The following is a 23,472-nucleotide window of genomic DNA, read 5'->3' on the forward strand; positions in this document are numbered from 1 at the left end:
AAATGGAAACATTACAAATAAGCAAAGTAATTCCAAAATGTGATCGATACTAAAAGAAACAACTCTTGATAGAATCAGTCATGTTCACATTACTTTTCCATTGTGATTTCTGTTGTTGACTTTTGTTCCATATATTAGATTTCATACCTTTCCTTCCACTTGCCTTGTAACTTCAGGCAACAGCCCTAACATCTTTTTAGCTGCTTTACAAACTAAAGTTGCAGAAAGTAGTGAACACTGTTTATCACAAGTGCATGACACTTCGCAAATATGCTGGAATTTGTCCACTTCATAGAAACGTAAAATACTTTCACATATATACAGTCCAGCTCCCTATAAAACTAGCACTGAAATAAATACTTATGGCCTTTTGACTCTACATGCTAGCAGTCTCTTAAGCAAGCTCTGAAAAACCTTCTTATAAGAGAGGCTATGAAGAATGCCAGATTTCAAGCAATTCGTTTTTTTCATACAGACAGTCCTTAAAAGTGATCATTTATATGGTGTATGTTAAAAATCAAAGCTACTTACCCTTTTTCTCAAGTTGTAGGTCAAAATGAGATTTCTGGAGAAGGAGTGTGAAAAGGCTGTATAGAACTCCAGCACTTTCTGCAAGGCATCTCTCTTAATCACATGAAGATCACAGTAAGTCAAAGCCCTTACATTAGCACAGGACTGGGCGAGGGTAGACTCCTTCCAGAACACATCACCAAAAACATCTCCTTTGCCTAGAGAAAAGCAGCGGCATTGCTTTCAGTAACAGTACTATTTCTACCAAAAATATAAAAGAACATATATCTCATTTATGCAGTCAAGGTTCTTCTATTTTATGTGGTCAGAAAAAAATTCTGTCTGGGAAAAAAAAAAATCTTTGAAATATTCCATTGATAACCTTTTCCACTATCTTTTTGTTAATTACAACAGCCCAGCAAAATTTCATAAGAATAAATCACAATCAAAAAGCGTTTCATATGACAAGTCCCCTTTAAATATCAGTAAAAGTTTTCCTCTAAAAAAAAAAAAAATCAAGAAAAGCGTTTCATTCTTGTTCACGTTCTCTTCTGATCCTTTTCAAAGAGATTAATTAAGAGGAAATGCTTTTTCCCTTGCTTCTTTTAACTGGCACACAAAGGATTTGTTTTATATCTATGTTGTTGAGTTTTCTTAATCTGGCTAACAATTTTACCCACTATGGTGTCAATAAAACCATCTTGTATAATACGTCAGTGCAGTTACAGGCTGTAACGAAACACTATTACATATCAGTATTAAAGTAAGTTTGCCCTAGTTCGCTAGATCATCATCTTTACAACAGTATAAAAGAGCAGATCTCACAACTCTGGCGGCTCTAATGCTTTTCAGCTGGTAAAAGTCGCAACAAAATCTTTCAGTAGTTGTGCATGTGTGCCCCATATAATACAGCAGAGGTTTAAGGTAACAATGTAGTCCAAAACAAGAAGAGTATAGGTTAGTTATCACCAAGATAATACTGACAAGGCAAGAATATTTAGCTGTTACACATCGGAAGAAAGAAAACATCATCGTTTCCTTACAACCTTCCCATGTGCCTGTCTCTATGAGCTTGGGGCAGCCAGTGAAACCCCTACTGAGGAACACTGCAACGAGGGCATTTGCACCAGTCTGGGCACTACAACGCAGGGCAAGAATACCAAAATCTGCCTGAGGAGCAGCCCCCAGTCAGGATTTCACCGGTTATACCCCAGCTCAGGCTGGGCACAAAAGGGAGCGTTCAGGAGAAAGTTACAAGCTCCTTCACAGAGTAACAGTCTTTTTTTTTTCCGTTTTCTGACATATAATGCTAACAAGATAAGAATATTCAGTTGCTACCTTGATAATGAAAAACTACACTGTTCTTATTTTGAACAGTATTTTCCTCTGAAACCTCTGCTGTGGTATATCACCACTGCACATCACTTTTAAGACAAACAACAAAGAAATACATTCACAATGTCTATCAAGTTGTGGTAGGGATGGACCAGACGGTCCCTTGTCTTATAAGTAATACTTTGCCCGTAGCAATTCTTAAAGCCACAGCATCAAAATATATACTAGTTTATTGACTCCACCCGGGCCCTCTTAGATTTCATTCCCTAGTCACGTATGAAAGTCTATATGAAAGTCAAGAGAACTACCATGAGTAAAGAGGTCAAGAAAACTTCTAAATTAAACCCAGAACTCCCATCTCAGCCCTTCAGCTGTACTTCCACCATTACGTAATCCCTTCCATTAGATGATAAGCGTTTTCTCTTTGAGGAGAAGCTATCAGCCTGATGGTAAGCTATGCTGTAGTGCAACAAGCTGCGGTTCACACTGGTTCTTCCACTTCACCATGGAAGACTGGTGCTCCCAGTCTTCCACAAAAGCCCTATGCAGTCCACCTGCCAGAGACCAGTTTAGTCCCTGAACACTTCGGAGGAGCATTGACTATATTTCCATTTTAAATGCATACATACACTGAAACCACCTGTTCCATAAGCACATTTTTTCCCCACAAAGTTAGGCAAAGGCACCACAATGATACCCTTTCTTCCACCTCTAGGCTCTTTACATAGGACAGTGCCAACATCCAGAAATACTACAAAGGCTGCATATCAGTAAGCATGGTGGTAGTCCAATAGCCCGGTGCAGTAAGCAACTTTTCATTTTAATGGCAGACTTTTCACATTTTCAATTATTTAAACATATGCTTTTTCAGTAGATACATTAAAAATGGCCTAAGAAAAAAGCTTCCATGCGCTTAAAATAGATCATCATCTACAAGGCTTTTAGACAGACAAACACACAATATATTCAAAATTGAAGTGAAACAATTTTTATGCACCATAAAAACTGATACGCTTCACTGGGTAAAAATGGATTGTTTGCCTTTGGAATAAATATGCTTTTACTCGCAATCTTCCAGGCAATTAGCTAAACAACTGTTTTAATTAACGCTCTGGAATCTGTCAAGTATTGAAATGTGCCATCACTGATGAGCAACAGTTAGAGCTGGTAGTCCAAGCATAAGGGAGAGGAATTCTAGCTTGTTTCTAAGCGTATTTCTTAACATCTCCAGACAAGTTTCCTTACCTTAAAATGACAATAATTGTTTTACTGCCCCACAGTAACGTGAAGAATAATTAGTACAATGCAAGTACAAACAGCATGGTGCCGCTTTGCCCACATATGAAGTGACATACAGCAGAAGTTAGTTACATCTTACTCTTTTTAAAATTTAATTCTGCTTTTCACATAACACAGAAAGACACAACTGTGTCCTTCACCTGTGGCAGCAACCCCAGCTTCCCCTTGCTACTTGTAACTCCCGAAACACTCCCCGTCCTGCAGTTTCCTGCCACCCCAGGGAGCTGCTTCCCTTTGGTGGCAAGAGCAGCACATGAAGGAGCTACATCTGCTGCATTAGAGAACCTGAGTCAAAAACCTCCTTTTACATATAACTCCAGGCTTTATATATTTCACCTTACCTCTGAAGAAAGATTAAAAAGCTAGAGAAATGCAGATGGCTGTTTGTTTGTCAGTACTTTGCATTTTTCATTCCCAGCTTGCTGGATTCCAGACATTTGCCAGGAACACTATCTGTCATCCACTTAAAGTGGATGATCTAAACTTTTACCATCAATCATTGATATTCCCTGCTGGATTTGTGGGCTGAGGACCTTTTCCACCATCAGCTCAATATGCACTAGAAAGCCAAATAGTCTTCTGCCTTTTATGTTTGCTTGTTTGTTTTAATTATAATAACAAGTCCCCAAACCCTGATATATTTAAACACTGAAGAATTATCTTATAAAACCAGCACCTTCTGCTTCCATATTTATTCTTTCCCAACCTTTTCTCCATATCAAATTTGCTATTAATCTTCTAAGTGAAAAGATAATTTCTCTGTTACCACTGCAAATTCAGCCTGAGTCAGGCAAAAGGTCAAGCCACATCCACTCTGTCTCCTGAAAGCAGCACCAGTAATGAAGATCTGACTATTGCAACTTAGCCAAGTGTTTTGCTGATTCTGTTTGAGAAAAGAACCACGCTCGCACATTACAGCTGTATTGCCTTGATGTGCCTACCAGAACAACCCTTAGTTTTTCACTCCTACAAACAGTAGTATTGAAGAGCTCTCAGACAGAAGATATTCCACCCTACTCTGAAAAACTATGGCTCTATGTGGAATATTTTGACTGATAACCTACTTAGTTCACTTTTGCGTTCTGGGTGTCTGGGATTCGTGGTGCAGTTTTGGTGTGATAGCAGCTGGGTGAGAAGACGAGGCCATGGATTCATGTGCTGAAGGTCTTACAAGTCAGTATGGACTTGGATGGGATTCACACGAATCCATGGGTTTTCAGTACATCAGAAAAAATATTCATGTTAGAATCATTTTCAAATCAATAGTAATAGTTGTTACAGCAGCCAACACCAGAATCTAGCTCAGGTCCCTTCCGGATCTGCCTTCATCTGCATGTTTGAACTATAGAAGAATTGTGATCTGACATAGTCTCAGCAGACCCAAAGATAAGCTAGAATGACCAGACACTGCTTGACGATACCTCAGCAGCAATGCAGCACTAAGCATATCTTGGAAATCAGGTGTTAGCAAATACTGTTATCTGTGATGCTGATCCACACTGGCTGCCGCGCCTGCATGATGACTTTCCCAGCACAGCTCCCCGAAGCACCCACACCGGCCTGCGCCCTCAGGATTTGTTCTCCACCTCCAAGCAGTGGGAGACATCAACTGCTGTAAAGGCAAACGCAGATTCTCTGTGTGTCGGTCTCTATTCTAGGGACTGCTCAATTAAAATGCTGCTGAAATTTAAAAACAAACAAAAAACTTGGCCTGATTTTGCTCTTTTTTTTTTTCCTCTCATGAACAGATTTGAACAGAACCAGAGGATCTGAAGTTAGTTCATGTCAGAGGGTCCTACCAACTATATTCAAGCATAATTCCACTAAGGACAGTGTATTTACCCCTAGTGTTCAAAGCCAGTATGACACTTGGGTCAAACCCCCTCTGTGATCACCACGTGTCTATTTGGCTTCAACCGAAAATCTTTCCCTCTCCTCTCTTCTCTCATCTCCTCCTTATCTGAGTAAGGCATGCAATTTAAATTTTCCCCTTTTACAGACAGAAGAAAGATTCAAGGAAAGTAGAGGCACCAGAGCAAAAATAATTTTTCCTCCTGGTGCATTGTTTTAAGGCAATGAATATCTGCCAGCCAGAAAAAAGCAGAACTACCATTTGGCATCAAGGTAAAGTATTCAGTATCCATCCCACAGATAAATTGCACAACTTGACAGCCACTGAATAGCCTGTAGTTTGGTCCTCCAACACAGTACAGCTGGCAGGAGATGATGCATGGAAGTAATTTGCCGCTTTGGATTTTCTTAAGATTTCTCAAGCGCAAACTGAGACATGTAATTAGAAGTGAGTGACCAACTGCACTGCAGAGAATATACTATTTTTCATTAACCAGAGGTTTTAATCACTCTTTTCCTCTAATAAGACCTGAAAGAAAAAAAAGCCAGTGTATCAGTGCCACAGAAACCAAAAGAAGTGTTACAGTGATAATAAACTGAAGTTGCACTTTCAGTCATTTGCCTGGTGCACAACTAGAAACACAGGGTATCTGTTCAAGTTTTAAGACACAGCTTGGCAACATTTTGCAGACAGTTTACCATACAACTGCATCAATTTTCTCTGTTGAAGCATGTTACTGTACAGACAAAATAAAAACATTTATTTTAGAGCAGGGATGAGTAGCAACAACATGAATTAGTTACAGCTAAAATTTCTATTATAATTAATGTGTTTATTTGTCTCTCTGAATAGACCGTGGATTATATTTCACTACTTGACTTACTGTGATGAGAAGACGACTTTTAAAACCTCAACTGGGCCCTACTAGGCTTATTCACAAAAAGCTAGGTGGCTTCACCAGAATCTTAACCATTTATCCTTATTTGCTTTTTAATGGTTACTGTAAAAAAACGTTATAAATATGTGGCCAGTTTGTACAAACTCAGAAGACATGGAAGTTGTCAGCTCAAATAACGAGAGTCACAAATGTATTTGAATTTATTTGCATAGGTTAAGTAATAGGAAAAACACAGCTCAGTCTGTTGTCATTGCATGGACAGCACTAGTTCTCTGATCAAAAAACCCATATGAGAGTCTCAAATTGCAATATCCTCAGAGTTATTCCCCAATGACTTAGAAACCAGCTTCACGTTATGGCTATAGCTTAAAGTTTACATTAAAGCCCAAAAATTTGATTTTTTTTTTTTTATTTCATACAAAAGCATTCAAAGAGTTTCAAATGGTAGATTTTGCCTTCTGAAATATATAAAGTAAATATTTTGAAAACCTCACAAAGTTCATAGCTACAGTATACTTCATTTTATTTAGTATTTCTAGCAACTCCTTGAGGATAAATTTAACAATGTTTCAGAAACATACCTCTGAAAAAATTTAATTTGAAACTTGAAGAAAACAAAGAAAACTAAGCGTTCCATGAAGATTTTTTTTATTTTATTTTTTTTAACCTGGCTTTTCAGTGAAAAAAAATTACTCTTCTTCCTCCAAAATTCTGAAACAGAAACAAAACCCTACCCAAAACAAAAATGAAAATTAATTCAGTGGTTCACCTGCCAGAAATCAGGGCCTTTATAGAAACCCGGGTTCAATTTCTTTGTTAAATTATAATTTCTACCTCTTCACATCTCTGTTTGGAGTACGCAGACAAGCGTGATGGGCAAGCCTTCCTAACACAGCCTAAGATATCAAGGAACATGCTGGAACAGAGAGACTCATCTCTACCACATCTCAATTTCAGCTGCCAGGGCATCACAGATCACTGTTGCCAGCAACCTGCCAGATATTACCATCTTCTAAAGGGGACTTCTTGCACATGTGGTGGTGTCAGACTACTTAAGACCACATTATGCAAAGTTGCATAAATCTGTAACAATAAAACATGAAACCGTAGAAAAATAATCAATTAATTTGAAGTGCCAAGAAGTTCACAACTGAGGCCTCTATTCACAGGGAATACCTCTCTTCCCCAGTTATCCCAGCAAGTTATTCATCAAGTATTTTAAAAATCTATTTCTCTAATACCCTGCACAGTCTTAGACCACCTACAGATATCACTGGACAGGGCCTTTGGTGATTCCTACTTTTAATGCTCTGCCAGAAGTTAGACATAGAACAAGTAACGTCTGGCTGAAGTCTCAAAATAGGCAACTCCTGATGTCAACTGACACTACATTTTCTGGATGTCTGGAGCACAGGAATAAGGAATACTCTCTGTCTAAAAACACCATTTGGAATAAACATATATTTCCTCAACAAAAGTTTCAGTGCTGCTCCTACATCCACCATGAAATTAAAATTTTGTATTAATGTAAACCTCTTTATGCCAATGTCTTAAAAAGTTTAGCCTGATCTCCACTTCTAATTCTTTTGCTAATAGTGTGCTTGGACACGCATTGAGGAAATCAGACTTTTAAATTGCTCCTTCAGTTGATGTTCACTGAATTACTTCATAGAAACATGCAACTGGTCTGACCTGCCTATATATGTCAACCTAAAAAAATCCCCAAAACTTTAAACTATAAATAGAAAAAGTACAATAGAACTACTGATGATAAAGCTGGATTTTAATTTCAGTCATTCCTTTTTCAAAGCACCGCTGGACACGTTATAGTCTTATTCAATAGCACAAACAATGCTGTGACATTAGACCATAGAATCGTTTAGGTTGGAAAAGACCTTTAAGATCATCGAGTCCAGCCGTTAACCTAGCACTGCCAAGTCCACCACTAAACCATGTCCCTAAGCACCACATCTACACGTCTTTTAAATACCTCCAGGGATGGTGACTCCACCACTTCCCTGGGCAGCCTGTCCCAATGCTTTACAACCCTTTCGGCGAAGAAATTTTGCCTAACATCCAATCTAAAGCTCCCCTGGCACAACTTGAGGCCGTTAACTCTCATCCTATCGCTTGTTACTTGGGAGAAGAGACCGACACCCACCTCGCTACAACCTCCTTTCAGGTAGTTGTAGAGAGCGATAAGGTCTCCTCTCAGCCTCCTTTTCTCCAGGCTAAACAACCCCAGTTCCCTCAGCCGCTCCTCATCAGACTTGTTCTCCAGACCCCTCACCAGCCTCGTTGCCCTTCTCTGGACACGCTCCAGCACCTCAACATCCTTCTTGTAGTGAGGGGCCCAAAACTGAACACAGTATTCGAGGTGCGGCCTCACCAGTGCCCAGTACAGGGGGGCGATCACTTCCCTACTCCTGCTGGCCACACTATTTCTGATACAGGCCAGGATGCCATTGGCCTTCTTGGCCACCTGGGCACACTGCCAGCTCGTGTTCAGCCAGCTGTCAACCAACACCCCCAGGTCCTCTTCCACCGGGCAGCTTTCCAGCCACTCTTCCCCAAGCCTGTAGCGTTGCAGGCTTGTAGGGTTGTCATCCAAGTGCAGGACCTGGCACTTGGCCTTGTTGAATGTCATAAAATTAGCCTTGGCCCATCGATCCAGCCTGCCCAGATCCCTCTGCAGAGCCTTCCTACCCTCGAGCAGATCAACACTCCCGCCCAACTTGGAGTCATCTGCAAACTTACTGAGGGTGCACTCGATCCCTCATCCAGATCATTGATAAAGATATTAAAAAGAACCTGCCCCAATACTGAGCCCTGGCGAACACCACTTATGACCCACCACCAACCGGATTTAACTCCATTAACCACAACTCTTCGGGCCCGGACATCCAGACAGTTTTTTTACCCAGCGAGGAGTACACCTGTCCAAGCCATGAGCAGCCAGTTTCTCCAGGAGAATGCTGTGGGAAATGGTGTCAAAGGCTTTACTAAAGTCTAGGTAGACCACATCCACAGCCTTTCCCTCATCCACTAAGCAGGTCACCTTGTCATAGAAGGAGATCAGGTTAGTCAAGCAGGACCTACCCTTCATAAACCCATGGTGACTGGGCATGATCACCTGGTTGTCCTGTACATGCCGTGTGGTGGCACTCAAGATGATCTGCTCCATAACCTTTCCCGGCACCAAGGTCAGACTACAGGCCTGTAGTTCCCCAGATCCTCCTTCTGGCCCTTCTTGTAGATGGGTGTCACATTTGCTAACTTCCAGTCAACTGGGACCTCCCTGGTTCTAGTTCTAGTTGGGCTTTGGCCTTTCTAATTTTCTCCCTGCATAACCTCATGACATCCTTGTAGTCCTCCTGAGTTGCCTGCCTCTTCTTCCAAAGGTCATAAACTCTCTTCTTTTTTTTTTTTTCCTGAGTTCCAGCCAAAGCTCTCTGTTCAGCCAGGCCGGTCTTCTTCCCCGCCAGCTCGTCTTTCAGCACATGGGGACGGCCTGCTCATGCGCCTTTAAGATTTCCTTCTTGAGGAATGTCCAGCCTTCCTGGGCTCCTTTGCCCTTCAGGACTGCCTCCCAAGGGACTCCGTCAACTGGTTTCCTAAACAGGTCAAAGTCTGCCCTCCAGAAGTCCAAGGTCGCAGTTCTCCTGACCCCCCTCCTTACTTCTCCAAGAATTGAAAACTCTATCATTTCATGATCACTATGCCCAAGATGGCCTCCAACCATCACATCACCCACAAGTCCTTCTCTGTTCACAAACAACAGGTCCAGTGAGGCACCTTCCCTAGTTGGCTCACTCACCAGCTGTGTCAGGAAGTTGTCTTCCACACACTCCAGGAACCTCCTAGACTGCTTCCTCTCTGCTGTATTGTATTTCCAGCAGACATCCGGTAAGTTGAAGTCCCCTACGAGAACAAGGGCTACCGATTGTGAGACTTCTCCCAGCTACTTATAGAATATTTCATCTGCCTCTTCATCCCGGTTGGGTGGTCTATTACAGACTCCCACTGTGGTGGAGAACTGCCTTGTTGGCCTTCCCCCTGATTCTTACCCATAAACACTCAACCCTATCGTCACCATCATTAAGCTCTAGACAATCAAAACATTCCCTAACATACAGGGCTACCCTACCGCCTCTCCTTCCTTGCCTGTCTCTTCTGAAGAGTTTATAGCCATCCATTGCAGCCCTCCAGTTGTGCGAGTCATCCCACCATGTTTCTGTGATGGCAACTACGTCATAGTTTTCCTGCTGCACAATGGCTTCCAGCTCCTCCTATTTGTTGCCCATGCTGTGTGCATTGGTGTAGATGCACTTCATTTGGGCTATTGATCCTGCCACCTTCAAAGGTAACTGTCTTTGAAAATAATAAGAAAACTCTAATACCATCCATAATCCTGCAACTACGTCTTAAGCCTAAGAGCACAGCAGCTTGGCATTTTTAACACAGGCAAGTGTACCTAAATTTAAAACTCAGGTGAAAAATTAAATAGAGAAGTAAGGGACTTTTTCAAAGACTTGGCATTAAATAACAACAGGCCTCAAAACACACAATTAAATTCTGAAAATGGAGTTGTACACAAAGCAGTTTAGTTTAGGGAAACCTGAGTTAGCTCAGGTACTTGGGACAGTCTAAATATAGCAGCCTGGGCTCAGCACAGTTAACTTCTGACATCTTCAAGCCTGCTGAGAAGCAATCTTCACATGATTGCATGGAAGATGCTATGCTTTTCCACTGAGAAGTTCTAATACAGACAATACTTCTGCACTGCTATTTTCCCTCCTCTAAAATAAACCATCCCGGTGGTGCAGTTGCCCTTGCAGTTTGCACTGTCCTATCTGGATGCAAATCTGTCCCACCAAAATCTGAATCAAGCCTTTTGTGTCTACATTTGAATGAAATGCTTATGGCTAAATGACTAAGCTAAAACAATTGTAAAGAAAACAAACAATTATTCTTATAACATTCCTTTAAGATTGCAATTAGATCAAATTAAATCAGCAGGAATTTCTCCACACAAAGCAAATGGAGCATTTAATATCCTGCTGAAACAAAACATGGCACACCAAGCTCTCCTACAATATCATGTTAAAACCATAGTCTCCAATCTTGTCAACGTTATAGCTTTGTAAATAACAATAAAGAGATCTGTATTTCAGGGACATCCAATTTTCACTTCCTCAACTAAAATGTGATCTTAAAAGTAAATCTATGTGCATCCTTTGCACTCTTCTCCACTCCCAAAAAAGTGATATATCCCACTTTCTCCCTGATGGTGAAGGGGGCAGCCAGGTCTAGACTATAAATTCCCGTTCTTTGACATTCTCTTACTACATACTTTCATACTTCTGTAATATCTACATTCTGTTATTTCCCTTCAGCTTTGATAGCAGCAAAAGGAATAGCAACAGCAAACTGTCCTTGTGGAAGGCAATAATTTTCCTTTCTCATAATAAATCACTACCTTGATTTCCCTTCCTATTTCATTCACTTTACTTGCCCTTTGTGGAGTCAGGAGTTGAATTCGATGATTCTCATGGGTCCCTTCCAACTCAGAATATTCTATGATTCTATGGCTAATACTCTTTCCTAAACCAAAAGTCGATAAAAAAGTTTATTCTTTTGAAAGTTTTTAGCTCAAATAAGGATAGCAAGAACATAACAAATGCAGAAGAGCTGGGATGCAACGCTTGGGATAAACTGCTTTACTCTTGGGATAAACTGCTTTGTGTGGGGGTTTTGTTTTTTCTTTTTAACTAAACATTCTAGTAAATGTTATTTTTTCTCATCCATTGCTCAGCTCTGAAGACCACAGTGGTTTTCAAGGCTTTGTTTTTTTAATTGCTAAATAAAGGCTTAAAGGCTCCCAATCTCTAATCAAGTCTGCAAGACTAACCTCCAGTCTTACCAACCACACACACAGGGCCCCCTTGCAGGGATCATCAACTCTGACCAATTCACGTAAGTGAAGATCTGCTGCTCAGCCAGGCCCTTTGGAGGTCATTAATTGACAAATTTTGCAGTAGTCTAAAAATTTAAGGACAAGGCACTGCTTTGCCCAACGCTATCTAGAAAAAAGCCTGTCATCCTAATTTCAAGGGTCTTCTCCTTCCTCTCTCTAGCCTTTTACTGGAATGTTTTCCTAAATTTCAGAGATTACCCCAATTTCAAGCAGAAAGGCTTGGAACCAACCTGAGTCCAAGAATCACTTGCTTCCTTCAGATTTCCTAGAGAAGAGGGATTTTCTGTTCAATCTTGGAGTACAATTATGTCAGTCATATCTAACTTAGAATTTATTATTTTCTAGTAAGATCAAAAATGGTTTTCTTGGTGTCCTGGTTTCGGCAGGGATAGAGTTAATTTCCTTTCTAGTAGCTGGTACAGTGTTTTGGATTTAGGATGAGAACAAAGTTGATAACACACCGATGGTTTAGTTGTTGCTGAGCAGTGCTTACACTAGCCAAGGACTTTTTAGTTTTCCATGCTTTACCGACTGAGAAGGCTGGAGGTGCACAAGAAGCTGGAAGGGGGCACAGCCAAACTGGCCAAAGGGACATTCCACACCATGTGACGTCATGCTCAGTACATAAACTGGGGAAAGCTGGCCGGGGGGGCCGCTGCTCGGGCACTGGCTGGGCATCGGTCAGCGGGTGGTGAGCAATTGCACTGTGCATCACTTGCTTTGTGTATTATTATTATTATCATTTTATTTCAATTATTAAACTGTTTTTATCTCAACCCACGAGTTTTTCTCACTTGTGCTCTTCCAATTCTCTCCCCCATCCCACCGGGTGGGGGGGAGTGAGCGAGCAGCTGCACGGTGCTTAGTTGCTGACTGAGGTTAAACCACAACACTTGGTCATTCAGGTATTTGTACATACACATTAACACAATATAAATCCTTTTCTAACAAGGCCTCCTATCCAGTTCTTCTGTGTATTTCCAGAAAATACTTACAAAAAGTTAGTTTTGCTACTATGCCATTATTTTCTATAATTTTCATTAAATTTTCTATGCACACATGCAATTGGAGATGTAACACAAGAACTAGCACTTCCCTCTAGCAATGGTGAGGAGAGATTAAAAAGGTTCAGACTGAAAGGCTGAAGGACCAAGGAAGTACCCTGCTAGCCCCAGCAATGGCATACCATCTGCTCAGCTGGACTTCTAACATTAGCTTCTTGATTACCGCAGTTCCAAACAATCTACTTTCTCACACTGCACTAAAGAAATGTGTACCTTCATAGTGTAAAAAAAAAAAAAAGTGCACTGAAAGACAGTTTAGGTCTTCAAGCTTCCCTAAATTAAGAAACAACAACTAGCTATGCAGGCTTATTTCACGCTTCTACTACAATCCTTTTTCCCCCCGCATTTTTCAAAGAAAGCTGCAGCCAGACCTTATGGTCCCTGCCTGGGGACACATTCAATTCAGGAGGAATCTTTTAAGAAGATATTCATTAAATTAAGATGTAGCAAATCTCTCCTGAGCATGAGTAAATTTTAACTTTTCAAAGACCTGCGATAAGGTCAGGTTTTCAGATGGTCAGTGTCTCAGCCTGAAAGGTCTGCTCCAAAGCAGAGAAGCTAGAGCTGCCAAATGAAGTGCATGTAAATGGTTGATTGTTTTTAACAGTGACAAAACAACCCATTTTCTCTAACTACATTTGGATAAATGGGTAAATTTTTAAGCAAGAGTAGTTCAAAAAGATATGTCAGTCTCAGATGGATAAAGCAGCATCAGCCCAAATGGGAAGGCTTAGAAAAGTTAAAAGCAAAGCCAAGTTGAAAACAGTCTCTTAATGGAAGTCCTGCATGACCTGTGCTTTGCTCATTTCTCTGCAGGGCAGGGACTGTGTGATTTGTCTCCATCTTCCACAAAGTGCTGAGTTGTATGTCAGCGCTTCACCCTACGCCACAACAACAGTGTAAATGGAAGAACAGTGAACTACAGAAAACAGAATTGTATTTCATCCGAGCAGCTTCCCACTAGCTAATCTTCACTTCTGCATAATCCCACTCATATACTTACACATTAGCACAGTGTAATACATAGTATTACATACAAACCATAGTAGCACAGTGGCTTTTCTTGCTGTCTTCTGTTTCTGACCCATTTGTATTAGAATGAATCGCAAATAAATCAATCACCTGGCTTAAAGGTAATGTTCTACTTTTTTGTTTTTGTTTCTTTGACACATCAAATCCAAAGATTGTGTTGCATGAACATCAGTAATTTATTTCAGCAGAAATTTTGGATAGAATTCAAAAATACATCTTTCATCCCAACAAATCAAACTTCATACAAAAAGTGTCAGTTTCTTTAAATTTTTACTGTAAACATTGCAGAGAAATTTTTTTTTTAAATTTACTCATTTTTGTGTTTGTCTCTAAGTCAAATTAATGGGGAAGGCAATCTTAGGGGACACAAAAAAAATGTACATTTTTTCACTGCTGGCCTGTGTGCAATTTCTTCCAACTCAGTACTCGTGTTAATCCAAGTCAATCAAAGTCAGTGCTTTGTTATAAGAACATAAGCCTGAACTGAGAATATACCCATCTCTTCGGTATTACACAGAACTGGTCTGGAAGGATATTATACAAGTGTGCACAATACGCTCCAAATTCCAGGGCTACACAATACACTTTTATATGCTAGTCTGCAAGGCTAAGTGATTTCAAGAACTTGAAAATGTTTCATATGAATTGGATCCTTTAAGGATTAAGTGTAGTTTGCCTTTGGTTTATGTAATGCTGTACGGCAGTCACAGACTAATTTAGAGATGCAATTTATTTCTCCATTGTAAGGAAGATACAGGCTACATTGCAAATTACAAAGGCTGCTTTATTAAGTGACAGCTAAAGCTGAGCAAATAATTCACCTTGAATAATTTATGCACTTATTTTTTATTTTTTATTTCAAGAATGTCAGAGAAGATTACGGTCTCTCTGACATACCTGTTAACTGAAATTACCCTACAGAATTCCTCACATGGTTTGCTGTTACATGCCTGATGTTCATAAGCTATGCTTACTTGTGCTTGGTAAACAAAACTTATGGCATAGGCTGTTCTGGCTGAACGATCAGCAACAATCATGTTTCTTGTACAATGTAGACTTCCCCCCCCCCACCTTGTAGTGCCTCATTTTATCTGGTGTACTTTTGTCAAGAACTTGACAAGTTTAGCTGAACATGAAATTTAAAAAAAAAAATCATTGCTATTCTACAAATAAGAATACTGAGAGTACAAAGAAGTTAAGGAGGAAATCCTGACCCATCTCCTGCAGCATCCTTCGGTAATGTGGTGGTTACATTATGCAATGCTGAAGGAGAAGAAAGTCCAACTGATTTAGAATAGTGAAAAACTTAGGTAACCACATCATTTCTCATCAGGATAGAGAAGCCTTCAACAGAAGGCTTCATAGCCTGGGGGAGGAAGGTACACACGTGTGGAAAGGGATTCCTTAGTCCAGAAACTGAAACACAAAAATTGATACACGTTTATCCAAAATGAAGTCTCACAGAATCACAAAGAGATCCCACTTCATTTTACTTTCCTCTCTGATTACAATGTTTAGACAGAAAATGACAGAGCTCATCAACTTTAGCGCAAGCCAGAAAACGGACTCCAAATTCCAAAAAAATAAAGGTGTGGAGGGAAGAGGATCAATAGTTACTGTACCAGGAGAACAGCAATAACGAAATATTTCTATGCATTCAGATACCAAGGGATCAGCCTCATTTACCTGTAGCTATCGCTCTGCAGCAGGAGATTAGGGGTTCAGGTTTCCTTAACACTGATTTCTCAAGGAATCTAGGCCGAGTGTTTTCTAAACTGAGTATTATGATAAAACATGGAAGTTACTGGTAAAGATGAAAAGAAGATTTGTATTTTTAAAGGACATTTAAAAAATCCTATTTCAATGCTTTTTACCTATACTGATTAAATAGAGCAGCAAGATGTTTTGAGGTTTTCTTCTTGTGATGGACACAGGAGGAGGCATTATGGGATAAAAGGTGACGCAAACCGAGAGGCTTTAGTTTGTTCTACATTTGCCATGTTAATTCATGAGAGTTCAACATGGCAAAAGGTAGTAATTTCTTGATGTGCAACTTAGAAAAGCAGAAGTTGCTAGTATCATATAGCACTGAACAGCACAGGCAATTCCAGAACAAAAGAGAATAGGTTATCCCCCTACTTTTCACCTTTTTGGTTTCTTGTCTGGCACAAAATATTATGAACTTGATTCCCCAGGACACTAAATTCACCCTATGCTATATATGCAATCCTGTTCAAAAGTAGAGAAAAACTGAACTCAGTGTATTTATTAGCCCCCTCATTTTCCAGTAGGCATTCCTCTTAGGAGAGTTGGGCGTATGTGTTCAGAAAGATTACCAAGCTGTTTTCTTCTCTTTTTCCAGGCTGCTATGAGTGACAGGTACTGGATTAAGCTCCCATGAGAATTTACCTTATCACAAAAGGGTCTGACAGAATCAAATGATAAGTATCACCTCCTCAATGCTCCAGCCACCCCATAATTCATCTACCTTTATTGGATTATCACGCTCTTTTCTCCTAGCTTTGCCTCAGAATGTTGTTCACACCACTCTCAGCTTCTTTTCAATGCCTCCAACCTAAAGCTGTCATTCCAAGTTAACACAAATCGGCTTTAAATTTTTATATTACTTTGACTTTAAAAGAGATAAATATTATTTCAACATGAGATCTTAAATAAAGCTAATTGGAAAATATTCAGCAAAAGTGGATTATTAACAGGGGGTGGGAGGGAGGCAGAGAAGCCAGGAACTTTAAAAAAAAAAAGTTTTCTGAAGTCCTCAATGGAATTTCTAATGAAGAGAGATGTGGCAAGACAGGGAAAACCCCAAGAATGACCAGGATCCCAGTGGTCAAGTGCAGCTTCCATTGACCAGAAGAAATAGGGTTGAAGCAGTCTGGAGATGAGATGATTGCCCTTCCTATTTACGTATGTGGAACAGGAAGGACAAGTCAATGACTCTAGGCAATGCTCCTGCCTGACATTAAGCAAGTTTTTTTTCCTCTCTCTTTTGATTTTTCCAGACAATAAACATCTAACACAACACAGCTGACAAGTTCATTAAAATATACCTTACCAGGCTGTGGCAAACCTAACTTGACTGAAGCTTTTAAAAGAGTGAGTTAAGTGCTTGAGTAGAAGAGGCTATAAGAATGCTCTATGCATCTGTATTAGTGTACAACGCATATTATCAGCTGTGAAACTCACCCAATATAGCAACAACTTCATCATCCTGGATTACTTCCAAAGACCCCGAAACCACAAAGCAAAGGCTGTCGACGCTCTCGCCGGCGTGGTAGATCAGATCTCCCGGGGCACAGTGCACTGTCTGAAATTCCATGGCAAGCGCTCGAAGGCACCCATCGCTCGCCAGCCTGAAGGCTGGGTGCTCCTTGAAAACTTTGCGGTTCAGATGCACGCAGATATCTGCTCTCATGTCCTTAGGGCATATCTGCAAAACCTATGAAGGAAATTAGGCAATCAATTCCTGTGCATGGCTTACATGTGCCACATGATTATCCCTAGTTCACTACACAGCGTTTAAGAACTACTTTCCTCCTTCATATAAAATATTGAGATTTGCAGGTATTCAAATTCACCCCTCAGTGGCAGTAACAGGTTTTTTCTTCACACAAGAAGGGACTTTAAGGTATGATACTGTGTTGGGCAACTTTTGATCTTCCAAATGCAATGTTCCTCACAGCAATTCATGATGTGTGCTCCTAAGATTACACAAACTGATGCTTAGCACAGGGGGTACCAGTCAGGGCCATTTCTGAAGGTTTTTAATATAATACAGACAGCCGAGTGGAAAGAATACAGAATTACTACCATATGTACAGATCAAAAGTTCCTGACAAAAACACTAGAAACACATAACATGAACAGGGTTTTGGGATGACAAAATCCTTGGAGGATAGTCTGTGATGAACTACATCTCAGGATGTATTATTTGAGAAAAACATTGAGTAGCATAAGTCTGCCTCATTTTTTTTTTTCTCAGTACTAACTATTCCATCCAATTAAGGAGCGCTCTGGGTGAGCTTCAGAGTTACTCCCACACATTTTCCTGGATGGAAAGAGATGGCTGCTTCAATGCAAACACTCCTGGAAAACATAAAGGTAACGTAGCAAGCACTATGGCTATGCCTACACCTCACTATGGGCTCTGTGCAAGATCTGAGCAGAGAACCAAGCTCATAACTGTGCACGGCACTGGTTCCAGATATTACACTCGCTACTCCAAAGGCAAATGACTCTACCACCAACATCATCACCTTTGGCCCACCTCCAAGCAGACCTGTTATTATGGATATTACTTCTGAAAGAGATATATTTCTATAGTGCTGAAGTGTAGGGCATTCAGGGATGATCTCTCTCTGCCTCACAGCGAGCAACAGCCGAACCTGCCAGTTCTCAGTTTTCCAGGCTCACAAGAATGGGTTAGGGCAGCAAGACCAGCATTTAACATGGAACACAGACAGCAGCCATAGCTGTCATTGCAATTATCTCATTTACTCTGGCAACAAAAACATTCTGTATTTGCAGATGCTTGCCAAAGTTTGGCACTGGAATTAGACACACATACACTTCACAGTTACTTGAATATCACACACAAAAAGGGTTGTTTTAATAGAAATAGGAGTAAGAAAACCTGAAGACACAAGAGAACGTTTAAAATGAGGCTCTTATCCAAAAACTCCTTGGTTTCCCAGTCTAAGAGGAAGTTAACTCATTTTCCATTCTCCATTTAGAGAAGTTGCCTCCAGATTTCACAAAAATAAAGAGGGATTAAAGACATTTGAGAGTTACAGACAAATGGCAGAAGACTTTCATTTGTATGGGAGGTAAGAAATATCTTCATGGATTAATTTTAGAATCTTTCAGCAGCTCTTGATTAAATTTTGTTATACTGGCATTTTCTAGACTTACAGACTTTGCTTTTAGCTGATTATTCACTCCTTGGCATGCCTGCAGTTAACACTGAACTGACAAATTTGTGGCCTACAAAATAGTGAGAAGATTGATTCTGTGCTAAGTTCATCTTTAAATATCTGCCTCATCTGTAGAAAGCTGCACTGCATTACACAGCAGCACAACTACCACTGTTCTGTCACAGGAGCAATACATGTTTTATTCATTGCATGACATCCTAGAAGTTATACACAGGCATCAAACCAACAGACTCAGACCTGAGAGTTTATGGATTGGCACAGCCATTAGTCTTATATCTGCTAGTTTTTGCTATGCAGATGAAAGTTGATTTCTTGGTTTTACAGTCATCGCTACTGGCAGTTCAACTATGAACACACCAGTTATTGAAAGCAACACCATATTATGCTCTTTGATGTCCTGATAATTGGAGAATTTTTCCTGTTTATTAGGATAGTTCTTAAAGGCTACAGTGAGTTGTGCTTGGTTTGGTTATCCTGCTGCCTCCAAAGGCATTCTTAAAGCATTTCTCTCCTTATCAGAGGAAGCCAAGAATGAACTTTGAAGATAAGCTAAAAGAAACATGTTTTACATAGCAATTTTTTCTTATTGCTTTGTTAAAATGATGAGAGGAGCTTGTACTGGGGGGTGAATGAAAGCACCAGCATTCATTACACTATGTATCCTCAGATGTTGTCTCTCCACCTTCCTCAAATATACCTACCTCAAACCCATAACCCCGCACAAAGACACTTTGTGAGAAAACAGGCAGAGCAGCTTCTAAGCAGCACCATCCAATACTAAAATACCACTTCTTTCTGAAAGCTAGTATGACGGACAGTGCTTCCCAGAATCATGGTCTGGCATCTAAATGGCAGATATGCTGAAGACCATTTAGAAAGCAAACAGTACCCTGTGTACCTATTGGTCTCCAGACAGCCCAGTGCAAGACCACATCTGTTCTACTCTTTCATAACGATGCTTTAACAGCTAGGCAGAAATGAGATTGTTTGCTCTTTAACTGCATCATCTACAGTTTAGAATACTAAATTAAGCCGCGAACCAGAAGGCTGGTGACCGGAGCACTGGTATGATCTCCTGAATGAACCACCCCACAAATCACATCTCTTTACAAGCAGAAGAAAAACAAGTATCTATCTCCATAAAAGCTGGCAACTAATACGAAAGCAGCAAGTAGTTGCTTTTGTACATTTGTTCTGGTGAAGGGCCATTTATTATTTTAAAAGACACAATGGGAATTTACTTGTAAATTCAATGAATTAGGATGATAACATTTGCCTCACATGAGGCAGATTTCAAACAATACATTATTATTACAGTAATGACTTCCAGCTTTCATTAATATCTTTAACTTGCACATGGAATATTACGTTCAAATTCTACAAAGACAAAACAAATTCTACTCTGTATTCAGGCCCACTTCACACAACAGAAATATTGCAAAAAAATCTCATCTGAAGAAATTCTGAGGTTGTGTTAGAACTTGGAACTTTTCATTTAGTTATTTTCTTTGTTTACTGAAAACCAAGCTCTTTCCTTCATTTTTATACTATTTCATGACATATCAGCAGCAACACGTACATACTTTTACCACTAACATATGTCAGTATGACAGAATAGGTGAAATACTGTATTTGAAAGTTTAAGGGAAGCTACTACTTGGAACTACTTAAAGAATATTTCTCTTCTTTACTAAGAAAGTACCTCCTGTTTATTTTAATGAAATACTTTCAGGATGTGACTTGTTTCCTTGCAGTTTAATTTACTTACCTTTTCAGTATCTATTCCTCTGGACATTGACCAGGTGGAAACGATGTAATCCATCACACGTTCACTCAGTCCTTTAGGGACTTGGTAGAGCTTTAGAAAGTCCCGGACACTGTTCAGCATTTCATGATATCTGTTTGTATTAGCATACATTTGCTGAAATATGGTTGTCACATTTCCAAAAATGGTTGCATACAGAAGGGCTGTAAAAAAGAAGAAAAACAATAGGTATAACACATAAGTTGTGGTCATCAGCCTGTGTTCCACTGCGCTTTAAGACTGGAAATGCCAGGCCGATAGAAATGCATGCAATATCGGTGCTTTTTAGGAAGGCCTGATGAGCACAAGCATTTTATAGGTCACCTTCAACACTACAGACTGAGGACCACCACCCACTTTTGTGATGGTGAGTCCTGCAACACAGAGTTGCTGAAACACAACTATTTGTCTTTGTCCATCAAACAATTCAGTAGTATCCAAACCCTTACAAAACCACAACAGAAGACACAAGAATTTTAAAACAAATAACCTGACAGCAAATACTTTAAAATTTCATCTCTGGTTTAGAGCGCCTGTGTTGAAATGCCATCAGTGACAGATTTCCAAGCTTTAAGTGCATTACCACAGTAGTAAGCCGAGTCACCATTACCCACCTCAGTGTGACAATAACAATGCATCAAAGCAGAAGATGGAATATGTAATAAACAGCTACCATGGGTCAGTGATTTATAGATGTAAGTTTAATAATACATAAAAAGTCACATTATGTTTTATATTCTTCAGGCAGAAGAACAGCAAGGCCTGAGGCAAGAGCTGGAGCCCTCAAACACAGACCAAATGCTGCACAGCCCTTCTGACTTCATTCAGTATAGTTATGAAGCCAGCTGGTTCATCAAGATGGGTTTAAGAATAAACACGAGAAATTAAAAAAGGCAGTATTTCCAGGTGTGGAGAGAAGCAGATAAAAACACACAGGACTTGAGAAGATCCACCTGCTGAAGCCCAAGACAGAACAGCAGGCTGGTGGAAGTCTCAATGGTCATGTTTTGATTTGATGGCTTGCAGAGGCTGGGGCTGAGGCTCTTCCAGCCAATCCAGCCCTGAAAGAAAGGGAAGGAGAGGAAGCCTCAAAGGGAGCTTTCCTATATTATGAATCAGGTCAGTGATAAGTGAGAGGCTGGCTGTAGAGGGAGAGGAAGAGTTAGATGGCAGATGAGCTGATAACCACAAGTGCTCTGGCTTGCTGAGGAAGTTCTTCCTCTTTATCATTTCCTGTCCCCCAAAACAGGCACCAAATTGTCAGTATCTATTCCACTCAAGATAAAAATAAATAATTGAGAAGTCATATTTATAAAAAAAATAAGAGAATATTTTGCCTTATCTAAATACCCCTTTTTGCTGTTTATTTCCCCCCTCACCCCCTCTTTTTTTGGGGAAACAAAAAATATGTATTTCCTCATTCCATTCATTCCTTTGAGAATACAGCTATTTGTTCAGGTCAGTGTTATAGGCAGATATCCTTAAGCCAGCTAAGATGCTTTAGGGTTTTATGACCAACAGAAACCCTTTGATAATGTGCAAGAGAAACTTATAGGACTGTCTTTTCTCTGATCGAGAGATGCGATTTAAATTTAGGCTTACTCAAGGCCTTTACACTGCTGATTCTCTACACAATTCCTTCTTGACGCTGTATGACTTCTTTTTATGAGTTCCTGTAGAGACCAGCTCTCCCCTTTTCCAGCTACCCCTCTGTACAGACAGGTATAAATATATATATAAAAATGTGCAAATTGGAGAGTATGAATAGGGATACAGTAACCAGAAATGTATAGATTATTTCTCTGTTTAACCTTAACTTGTGCCTGTGCTAAACCATACCGGAAAGTCTGATGCAATGAGTACCGAAGAATGAAGAAATGCTTTAGAAAACAGATTTACTATAAATAATCCTTAATCCATGAGTATTTTGTAGTTGAACAGCATTACCTTTCCCAGACTAAGTCCTGTTTTGCTCTCCGTTATGCAGATGCAAACACAACCCTACAATATTGCTACCTTAGGCCCTACCTACACGGACTTTTACCAGGTTCCCTAAGAGAAACCAAACCCAGGGCCTCCAAAACTGCAAAGTCCCACTGGCAGCACACTGCAGCAGCAGAAGGCATCCACAAACATCGTTATTCTGCCAGCCAGTGTAACACTGAAAATAGGTGACAGATTAGGAAGAGGGTCACAAGCAGATTCTTAGCTGTAGATTTCTGGGCAACCATACTTGTGCGCATACAACTATCTCTTGCTCTCTGGCGAACAGTGAGACCTGCTGGTTCAGTATCTTGGGACATATAGCTCTATGCCAGCAAAGGTAAAATGGAGTCCCCGCTCTGTCCCATTACCGTCCAGCTACATGAAGCCTAAAGAAAAAACAGAAATTTGGTTCTTCATTTTGATTATTATGAGGCGAACAGTCCTAGAGCAATTTCCACCGCAAATTGCAGCTACTATGCTCCAATATGACAGTTATCTTGGCAAGAAAAATTATTCCTGCCTACATTAATTTTTAAAAAAATCCCCAAACTTACAATTCTTAATTTATCATTAGCTAACCACTTTAGCTAACCACTTTATTACTATTAAAGACACATTAAAGCCAAGGATTTTTGCAGCCTAATATTGGGTCGATACATTAACATATTAAACATTGACCTCTCCTGCATAGAAATAGCTAGCTGTGTGCCTTTCCTCCTTTTCAAAGGAATAATGAAATGAACCCACTGCAGTACACTGCAGC

General features: G+C 40.1%; 1 protein-coding gene across 1 annotated transcript in view; it reads right to left on the minus strand.

Moving 5' to 3' along the window:
• KCNH1 (potassium voltage-gated channel subfamily H member 1) overlaps positions 1-23,472 on the minus strand; it is a 194,927-nt gene that overhangs the window by 79,128 nt on the left and 92,327 nt on the right. Inside the window, exons 8-10 of the mRNA XM_076334496.1 lie at positions 20,688-20,887; positions 17,172-17,424; positions 532-728 (exon numbers count right to left, since the gene is read on the minus strand). Of these exons, the coding sequence (XP_076190611.1) occupies positions 532-728; positions 17,172-17,424; positions 20,688-20,887 (650 nt within the window). The remainder of the gene's footprint in view (positions 1-531; positions 729-17,171; positions 17,425-20,687; positions 20,888-23,472) is intronic.

Source organism: Aptenodytes patagonicus, chromosome 3 (assembly GCF_965638725.1).
Source record: "Aptenodytes patagonicus chromosome 3, bAptPat1.pri.cur, whole genome shotgun sequence".
NCBI classification, from domain to species: Eukaryota; Metazoa; Chordata; class Aves; order Sphenisciformes; family Spheniscidae; genus Aptenodytes; species Aptenodytes patagonicus.